Source organism: Piliocolobus tephrosceles, chromosome 1 (genome assembly GCF_002776525.5).
Source record: "Piliocolobus tephrosceles isolate RC106 chromosome 1, ASM277652v3, whole genome shotgun sequence".
NCBI classification, from domain to species: domain Eukaryota; kingdom Metazoa; phylum Chordata; class Mammalia; order Primates; family Cercopithecidae; genus Piliocolobus; species Piliocolobus tephrosceles.
Genome location: NC_045434.1, coordinates 59,564,383 through 59,574,627, shown reverse-complemented (window position 1 = coordinate 59,574,627; position 10,245 = coordinate 59,564,383). Strand labels below are relative to the sequence as shown.

At 45.7% G+C, this 10,245-nt stretch overlaps 1 protein-coding gene across 1 annotated transcript; it reads right to left on the bottom strand.

Moving 5' to 3' along the window:
• Positions 1-8,737: 8,737 nt before the first annotated feature.
• LOC111522726 (alpha-1,3-mannosyl-glycoprotein 4-beta-N-acetylglucosaminyltransferase-like protein MGAT4E) lies at positions 8,738-9,354 on the bottom strand. The gene is given in 2 exon segments (XM_023186895.1): positions 8,738-8,790; positions 8,793-9,354. Coding segments are annotated over 2 exon segments (615 nt in total).
• Positions 9,355-10,245: the final 891 nt, after the last annotated feature.

Sequence of the window (10,245 nt, the reverse complement as noted above, 5' to 3'; positions counted from 1 at the left end):
CTGGCAATTTGGTGCAGACTTCAGTGAGGTTGTGCAGAAGCCACCTCCCTGCGCTGGTGGGAACCTCCCCGAGACGCCCACCTTTGACTACGTGAGGTGACCCAGGAGCTGCACCTCAGGCAGGGTCTAGGTTGTCGCAATCTGCATAAACCGTGCAGACTCCAGGTAACCCGTCTCTTGTATATGTGTATTTTTAATCCGTAAAACAGGATCCTCCCTGCAGTGTGCTTCTGAAGATTAAATCAGATAATGTATTCCTATGAGCTTTATGAACTGAAGTGACGTACAAAAGCAAGGGATTATTCACTAATTCAACAAACATCCACTGAGCTGGAGCAGTGGATTTGGAGGTAACACAGGAACCCAATGTCCAGACAAATCCAACTCAAGGTGCCCTGGGAGCTCAGAGGAGGGGCCGCTGAGCTGGCTCCTGCAGCAGAGGCAGGGATTACTAATACAGACAAGGAGGGAGGAGGTTCCGGGCAGTGCAGAGTATGTGGGTGTCAGGGAGCCACCAAACACCTGCCAGGAACCACATCATCTTTTCTCCTTTTTTCTTTGGTGAAACAAGTGATGGCTAACATTTTTCAGTGCTAAGTACCAAGCAATGTTCTAAGTATCCATTGTACTTCTCACCTCTTAATCCTCAGAGCTTGTATTCGTAACCCCTTTTTACCAGATGAGAAAATGGGGTCCAGAAGTTAAAGTAACTTCCCAGAATCACTCAGCTAGTAAATGACAGGTAAACTTTGAACCCTTTCAGACTCCAAAAGCCATGGTTTTAACCTCCTTGTTAGAAAGCCCCTTCACTTTTATTCAACCCCCCAAAAATCTTCTTAAGCAACATTTCCTTAACTTGAGGATGTCACCCTTCCTCTTTCCCAAAAACAGAATCTTAATTCCTTGAGCCTTTTGTAAGAGGGTGTCCAGCTTGTGAGAGGCCAGAATGAGGTCGGCAGGGCATGGAAAGAAGATTTGGAGGAAAGTATTTATGAAGGGCCCAGGGCCTAGAGTGAACCAGAAATCAGACCCAAGCCCAAGACCCCTTACCTCCACATCTCACCTATCCCAAAAAGTCCAAGGAAGGAGTTGGAGGAGGGCAAAGCAGCATTTATGCTCAGAGAAGTATCTTGCTTTCTGGTAACCAAGGCTGATCTCCTTGTAGAGTTCACTTCCCCCAAGGAAAATTAAGGTACGCTGTGGGTTTTTTTTGTTTGTTTTTTGTCTTTGTTTTTGCTTTTTTTGAGACAGAGTTTTGCTCCTGTCACCTAGGCTGGAGTGTAATGGTGTGATCTCAGCTCACTGCAACCTCTGCCTCCTGGGTTCAAGTGATTCTCCTGCCTCAGCCTCCTGGGTAGCTGGGATTACAGTTGCCCACCACCATGCCCAGCTAATTTATTTGGTATTTTTAGTAGAGACAGGGTTTCACCATGTTGGCCGGGCTGGTCTCAAACTCCTGACCTCAGGTGATCCACCCACCTCGGCCTTCCAAAGTGCTGGAATCACAGGCGTGAGCCACCGCGTCTGGCCAGCAAGTTTTATCAAGCTGACTTTCTTGTCTTCCTTCCCCTGCCCTAACCCTCACTTGGAACAGAAGGCAAGGCCTCCACTTTAGGGAAAAAAGAATGTCCCAGAGAAGAAGGTTTGGGGGATGGGAGGCCAGTAAGGCTCACTCAGTCAGTAAACCCCCTCCCTTGACTGGCATTACCTTTAAGGAGAAGAGGGCCCAGGAAGGGTGGCATTCTCCGAACTCATCACCAGAGCCCCTGGGACTATGCGGTGACCTACGTTCCTTTCTTTCCTAACTGCATTTCCCCTGCCAACCCTGTAATAACTTCCTTCATTGTCTGTGCTCACCATTCACCTTCTTCAAGGTGAAACCCACGACCCAGCACATGAAAAGGAGGCCTATCTCGGAGACATGGCATGCCCACTTGGTTGTGTATGACTTGAACTCACATCGCCCACGTGTGAGGGCTTGGCCAGGACCTGGCCCGAACTCCACCCTAAACTCCAGGCCCCTCCAGTCTTTGATACCACACCCTAGTCTGTAGCAAATAATAGGACTTTCTTTTGAATGATAACACTCATTGTAAATCATCTGCTGGCTCGTCCTAAACAATGTTAAGCCTCAAATAGGGTGGGTGGGTCAGTACGAGGAAAATGCCAACCTCTGAAAGTGGAGTTAATAGAATCAACAACAGATCGATTTGGCCATCTGCAGAGTAATCCACGCTCAGAGGGGCTTAGTGTTACTGATAGAGATAAGGGTATGTCCCAGGAATCCATTTAGGGGACCAGTGCTTCTGAAGTTAAAAATGATTTCCAGCAAGTTGTAACCCAATCAAGTACGTGGCAACCTGAGGCAAACTGTTAACTTGAGAAAGCCTCCCTGGAGCAGAGCAAAACAGTGGTTCATAGTGTTTTTTGTTGTTTTGTTGTTGATGCTGATTCTGTTTTGTTTTTGTTTTTCTTTTGTAGAGGTGGGGGTCTCACTCTGTTGTCCAGGCTAGTCTTGAACTCCTGGGCTCAAGCAGTCCTCCCAACTCAGCCTCCCAAAGCACTGGGATTTAAAGGTGTGAGCCACTGCACCTGGCCATTGTGTTAAAACCATCTTTTGATAATATTCTGAATTAGTTGCCAGCATTCAGAAAATTGAGAGGTCTAATATAAAAATTGAAATTTCCAGCTTCTCTTGACAAACAACCAGATCTGCAATGCTGTACCCACTTTCCCCCAGGGCACCTGTTCAGTAAAGCTGAGCTTCAGAGAGGGCATGCAGACCCGAGTTTGCCATGAGCCTACCACTCTCCACCATCCCCCAGACATGGAGGCTGAGCCTCAGTTGTTAGTTATAGTGAGACTTTTGCTACTGGATTCCTCTTTTTTTTTTTTTTTTTTTTGAGACAGAATTTCACTGTTGTTGCCCAGTGAATGATCTTGGCTCACTGCAACCTCCACCTCCTGGGTTCAAGCAATTCTCCTGCCTCAGCCTCCCAAGTAGCTGGGATTACAGGCATGCACCACTATGACCAATTATGTATTTTTAGTAGAGATGTGTTTTCTCCATGTTGGTCAAACTGGTCTCGAACTCCTGACCTCAGGTGATCCGCTGCCTCGGCCTCCCAAAGTGCTGGGATTAGAGGCGTGAGCCACCATGCCCGGCCGCTACTGGATTCTTACACCAGGCCTACTTTACCCAGCTATGTTGTCTTGCAGACCCTGTAGATAGGAGTATGAGGCCTCAGTCACTGTCTAAGGCAGAGGGTGCCCTGATATGATCTCAGTCCATGAAGAAAGAAAAGGGAAGTGCCATTTATCAAATATCTATTATATGCCAGGCACTGAAATCAGCACCTTACACATATTTTCTTCTTCTTCTTTTTTTTTTTCCAGATATGGTCTGGTTCTATTGCCCAGGCTGGAGTGCAGTGGTGGGATCTCAGATCACTGCAACCTCTGCCTCCCGGAGCCAAGTCATCCTCCTACCTCAACCTCCCAAGTAGCTGGGACTACAGGCATGCACCACCTCACCTAGCCAATTTTTGTAGAGACAGGGTTTCACTATGTTGGTCAAGCTGGTCTCAAACTCGTGAGCTCAAGCTATCTGCCCGCCTTGGCCTCCCAAAGTGTTGGAAATACAGGCGTGAGCCACCGTGCCTGGCCCATATTTTCTTCTTTGTTTTCCCCGTGACCTCCTTCCATCTAGTCCTTACATGATGCCCATAGTGATCTTTCCAAAGCACAACTCAGATCATTTTGTTGTCCTTCTGAAAACTGTTTGATGATTCCCTATTACCATCAAGATAGCCTAAACCCTTTCGTTTGCTTCTACAGCCTTTTGTTTTTGTTTTTGAGACAGTGTTTCGCTCTTGCCCAGGCAGGAGTGTAGTGGCGTGATTGTAGCTCTCTGTAGCCTTGAACTCCTCGGCTCCAGTGATCCTCCCACCTCAGCCTCCTGAGTTGCTGAGACTACAAGCTTGAGGCACTGTTCCTGGCTGGTTTGTTTTTTAAATAACTTTTTTTGAGATGTAATTCATATACCACAAAATTCATTCTTTTCAAAGTGCACAATTTAATGGTTTTTAGCATATTAACAGAGTAGTGCAACAATCACCACAGTCAATTTCAGAACATTATCATCATTCCAAAAAGAAACCCCATACCTGTTAGCAGTCATTTCCCATTCCCCTTTCCCCAGGCCCTGGCCACCAATCTACTTCCTGTTTCTATGGATTTGTGTATTCTGGATACTTCCTATAAATGAATCATACAATATGTAGCCTTTTGTGACTGGTTTATTTCATGTAGCAGAGTGTTTTTAAGGTTCATACATGTATGTATCTGTACTTCATTCTTTTTTATTGCTGAATAATATTTCACTGTATGAAGGTACTACAGTTTCCTTACCCATTCATCAGTTGGTGGATATGTGGATTGTTACCATACTTTATTTATAATAATGCTGCTATGAACATTCATGTATAAGCCTTTGTGTGAATATATGTTTTCATTCTCTTGAGTATGTACTTGGGAGTGGAAATGCTTGATAATATGGCAACTCTAACATTTTGAAGAACTGCTAAACACTTTTCCAAAGTGGTTGCAGCATTTTACAACCCCAGCAGCATGTATGAGGGTTCTAATTTCTCCATATCCTAGACAACATTTATTTTCCTTTAAAAAAAAAATTATAGCCACCTGGGCATGGTGGCTCATGCCTGTAATCCCAGTACTTTGGGAGGCCAAGGCGGGTGGATCACAAGGTCAGGAGTTTGAGATCAGCTTGGCCAACATAGTGAAACCCCATCTCTACTAAAAATCCAGAAAATTAGCTGGGCGTGGTGGTGGGTGCCTATAATCCCAGCTACTCAGGAGGCTGAGGCAGAAGAATTGCTTGAACCCAGGAGGCGGAGGTTGCAGTGAGCCAAGATCATGCCATTGCACTCCAACCTGGGCGACAGAGCAAGACTCTGTCTCAAACAAACAAACAAAAAATAGCCATCCTGGCTGGTGTGAAGTGGTATTTCATTGTGGTTTTGATTTGCATTTCCCTAATGACTGATGATAAAATCTTTTCATGTGCTTATTGGCCACTGGTACGTTGTCTTTGGAGAAATCCCTTAGCCCATTTTTAAAGTGGGTTGTCTTTTTATCATTGAGTTGTATGAATTCTTTTTGTGGTGGAGCGAGGGGCTCATACCTGTAATCCCAGCACTTTGGGAGGCCGAGGTGGGCGGATCATGAGGTCAAGAGATCAAGACCATCCTGGCCAACATGGTGAAACCCTGTTTCTACTAAAAATACAAAAATTAGCCGAGCATATTGGCACACTCCTATAATCCCAGCTACTCGGGAGGCTGAGGCAGGAGAATCGCTTGAAATTGGGAGGCGGAGGTTGCAGTGAGCAGAGATCACGCCACTGCACTTCAGCCTGGCGACAGAGCAAGACTCCATCTCAAAAAAACTAAAGAAAGAAGAATTATTTCTGTATTCTGGATACCAGTCTCTTATCAGATATATGATTTGCAAACTTTTTTTTCCATTCTGTGGGTTGTCTTTTCACTTTAATAGTATGCTTTGAAGCACACAAAAAAAGTTTAATTTGTTGAAGTGTAATTTATCTATTCTTTGAGTGCTTGTGTTTTGGTGTCATATCTAAGAAACTTGCCTAATCCAAGATCACGATTGATATTTTTGTTTTCATCTAAGAATTTTATTTAGCTCTTACATTTGGATCTACAATGCTTTTTTACATTTTTTTTTTTTTCTTTTGAGATGGCGTCTCGCTCTGTCACCCAGGCTGGAGTGCAATGGTGTGATCTCGGCTCACTGCAACCTCCACCTCCCAGGTTCAAGCTATCCTCCTGCCTCAGCCTCCAGAGTAGCTGGGACTACAGGCGCCCGCCAATATGCTTGGCTAATTTTTTAATTTTTTTTTTTTTGAGGCAGAGTCTCGCTCTGTCGCCTGGACTGGAGTGCAGTGGCCAGATCTCAGCTCACTGCAAGCTCCGCCTCCCGGGTTTACGCCATTCTCCTGCCTCAGCCTCCTGAGTAGCTGGGACTACAGGCACCCGCCACCTCGCCCGGCTAGTTTTTTTTTGTATTTTTAGTAGAGACGGGGTTTCACTGTGTTAGCCAGGATGGTCTCGATCTCCTGACCTCGTGATCCACCCATCTCGGCCTCCCAAAGTGCTGGGATTACAGGCTTGAGCCACCGCGCCTGGCAATTTTTTAATATTTTTAATAAAGATGGGGCTTCACCATGTCGGCCAGGATGGTCTCAATCTCTTGACCTTGTGATCCGCCCACCTCGGCCTCCCAAAGTGCTGGGATTACACGCGTGAGCCACTGTGCCTGTCTATGTTACTTTTTATATGACGTGAGGTAGGGATCCAAATTCATTGTTTTTTTTTTTAATTTAATTTTTCTTTTTCTTTTTTTTTTTTTGAGACTAGGTCTTGTCATGTTGCCCAGGCTGCTCTCGAACTCCTGGGCTCAGGCAATCCTTCTACCTTGGCATCACAAATTACTGGGATTACAGGTGTGAGCCACCAGGCCTGGCCCAACTTCATTCTTTTGCATGTGGATATTCAGTTGTTCCAACATCATTTGTTGGAAAGACAATTCTTTCCCCCACTTGATTATCTATGGCCCTTCTTTTTATTTATTTATTTTTTTAGACAGGGTCTCACTCTATCACCCAGGCTAGAGTGCAGTGGCACAATCTTGGCTCACAGCAACCTCTACCTCCCACACTTAAGCGATTCTCCTGCCTCAGCCTCCTAAGTAGCTGGGATTACAGGCACATGACATCACGCCTGGCTAATTTTTTTTTTTTTTTTTTTTTTTTGGTGGAGATGGGTTTTCACTATGTTGTCCAGGCTGGTCTCGAACTCCTGGACTCAAGTAATCCACCTACTTCAGCCTCCCAAGTGCTGGGATTACAGGCATGAGCTATTGCACCTGACCCCCTTTGACCTTCTTAAGCTGGCCCTTTCTTTGTCCTGTGTCTTCATCTTCTGCGTTACCCTCACCCAGCCTTGTCCTCCATCTCCAGATTCACTAAATGATTTACTCTGTATCACCTCTGGCCCACTTCACTGCATGCTGTTTCTTCTACTGGAAAGTCTCCCTGCCTCTCTTCCCATATCACTTGGATATTTTCTCTAATGATCTGGCAAGTCTAGGCTTAGATATCACATCTTCCAAAACACCTTTCCTAAGTCCCCAAGAATGTTTTGGGAACAGCAGTTCTGTGCTCCCAAGGACCCTGTACTTAACCTCAATGTGATGCTTAACACACTTGTGTATATCTTACTCCCACAAAAACACTCTTCACAGATAGGAGCTTTTTTTGTGCCTGGCATGTAGTAGGTACTCAATAAATATCTGATGAATCCCAGAAGTCAAGGAAGAGGACAATTTTGAGAAGGAAGACATAATTAGAACTGTGTATTGCTGCAGAAAGTTAGGGAGAATAAGATCTGAAAAAGTCACTGGGTTTTGACTATCCTCGTCATGACAAATAGGGAAGAGTTTCAGTAGCATTGTGGATGCAGAGGCCAGTGTGGACACAGAAACCAGAGTTAAGGAGTGAATTGCTGACGAGAGAGTGAAGCTTTAGTTACAAACTTTTTTTTTTTTTTTGAGACAGAGTCTCACTGTGTTGCCCAGGCTGGAGTATAATGGCATGATCATGGATCACTGCAGCCTCAACCTCATAGGCTCAAGTAATCCTCCTGCCTCAGCCTCCTAAGTAGCTAGGACCACAGGCACATGCCACCACAACCTGGCTAACTTTTAAATTTTTTGTAGAGACAGGGTCTTGCCGTGTTGCCTAGGTTGGTCTTGAACTGCTGGCCTCAAGAGATCCTCCCACCTCAGCCTCTAAGGGAGGCTGGAATTACTGGCATGAGCCACCATACCCAGCCTAGTTGCAACCTATTTGTGCCCAAGTTTATTGGTGAGGAAAGGAGGGAACTAGATTGGCACTGTAAAACAGCTTCAAGGATAGAGTTAAGGGATTCGTTTTATTGCTATTTGTCCATCTGCTACTTTCCTGCACTTCAGAGATTTTGACTTCTATTGAGAGTCTCTTTTATGGCTTTTTATAATGTCAATTCTAGGGATTCAGCCGTGATTTTCCTGCCTGCCCTCCTATGACCATATACCTCATCCCCACCTCTGCCTGTGTTTGACCATAGAAGTGCATACACGCACACACATGTACATACAGGGACACCTTGATTTAGGCTGATCTCAGCATCCCAGGTATCTAAAGAATTTGGGAGTGACCAAAACTCTCCCCAAATGCAGATAAGCTATATGTGCCTCAGCAAAAGATATCCTGTGAGAGTTGTTTGGGTAGAAAGGAAGCAACAAGTCTCCTGACATCTTGGCAGCACCAAAAGACGATAGTCTTCTCTGTCTGCCCTTCATTCCCTTGTGTCTCCCCTGTGTTACTCATATAGACTAGAATGAAATGGCTTTAAGATTTTAATTTTTCATCCCCCTACTGATTTATCTTCAGCGTTGATCCACTTGCTGCTATTTGTCATTTTTCCCCCAGAGGTAGATATGCCTGATCATGAGCCCCCCAGCCTGACCAGCTTTCACCACCAGCCTCACACAGCTCACGTGGTACCCCATACCTTTCAGATGTATCTCCTGATCCATCTGCCCCTCTGAAAGATGTCCCAGCAAGGCGAAGCTGGTGCAGTGCTGAGGCACCCCCTCAGGTTCGTAGCCCAGCTCCACCTGCCCCTTCTCCAGGACATACCTCCCATCCACAATGGAGCCCGTTATCACTTGCACCCTGCTCAGGTTTGCTGGATGGTTCAGAATCACTGTCAGGTGGTTTCCTATACTAAGGTTGTGTGTCCAAAAGAATGACTCATCCAGAGTGTAGGCCTCCCAGGGGAAATGCACATCGGAAACCTGCATATCAGTGAAGACAGCTCCAGGTGGGTTGTTGGGACCATCGGCATTCTTTTTCTGAAGTGCTGTGGCCTTCTGCTTGTGATCAAAGGCGGTGTAGGAGACCCTGCGGTAAAATAGGAAAGGTTTGCAGAGAATTGGGCTTTCCTGGACCAGGAGCATACGGAAATGAGAAATCAGGCTGTCAAGGGGTTTCTCCTTGTAGAAGAGGAGGAGGAAATGGGCCAGGAGCGGGAGGTCCCTGCTGTGAAAGAGTTTGCCAAGGAAGCCCATATTGGAGAATTCCAGTAGCACCCATGAGTTGGACTTCATGGTGGTCACCCTTGAATGAATGTGGGTGACAAAGTTGGGGGCAAAAAAGGCATTGTCCTCTATTAACAGGAAGTAATCAGAAAGCTTTGTGGCAAAGCTCATGAGGAAGGCGTGATCTACGTTCTGCTTGGAGTAGAATTCGCCACGAAAGGCTTCATCTCTGACGCTGTCAACAGTGGGGTAGGCATCGGATGGAGCATGGATCATTAGCAACTGCCCTTTCAAGATCTGTGGGCTGAAGAGGCTTGAAATATGGGCAACAGTTTCTCTGAGCCAGGTGAGGTCAGAATCTGCCAGGTGGACCAGCACCATGAGGTGTTTCTGCTCAGCCTTAGAGGAAACACGGAACAGGGAGACCAATGTGTACAAGAGGCTGCTTCTGTCCCCTTGCTGCACTGACGATATCCCCACTGTCAGCCATGCTGAGGAGAGGTAAAAATAGGGATGACTGTTAGTGCACAGTGATAGTGACCGTTGTCAGAAGGGTTAGGGGTTGGGATCCTATGGGGGACCTTCACTCTTCCTTCCTCCCTCTTATTTCCCACCTGTTTTTCCCTTTGGCAGAGGGGATGTTTACATCCTTGCTGCTCAAAGTGTGGTCCTTAGTCCAGCAACATCAGGCTCATCTGTAAGCTCATTTCAAATACAGAATCTTGATCCCTACCTCAGATTTAATCAGAAGCTGCATTTTCACAGCATCACCAGGTAACTTGTATGCACAGTAAAGTTTGAGAAGTACTAAGCTAGGTGATGCTGAGTCTCTGTGGGTTCTGCTCAGTCTTCTTTGAGCCTGGAACTTTGTGGCATATGGTTTAGGGGCTCCATAAATATTAGCTATTATTTTAGTTATAATTGTTGTCAATTATGTTATTATATTGTTGTCAATTGTTGTCATCTTTCCAAAGCTGTCCTTTGAAGAAGATATATTAGGAAAAGGACTTCCCCTGGAAGTCAGGAGCCTGGAGTTTTTGTCCCAGTTCTGCTACTGATTGT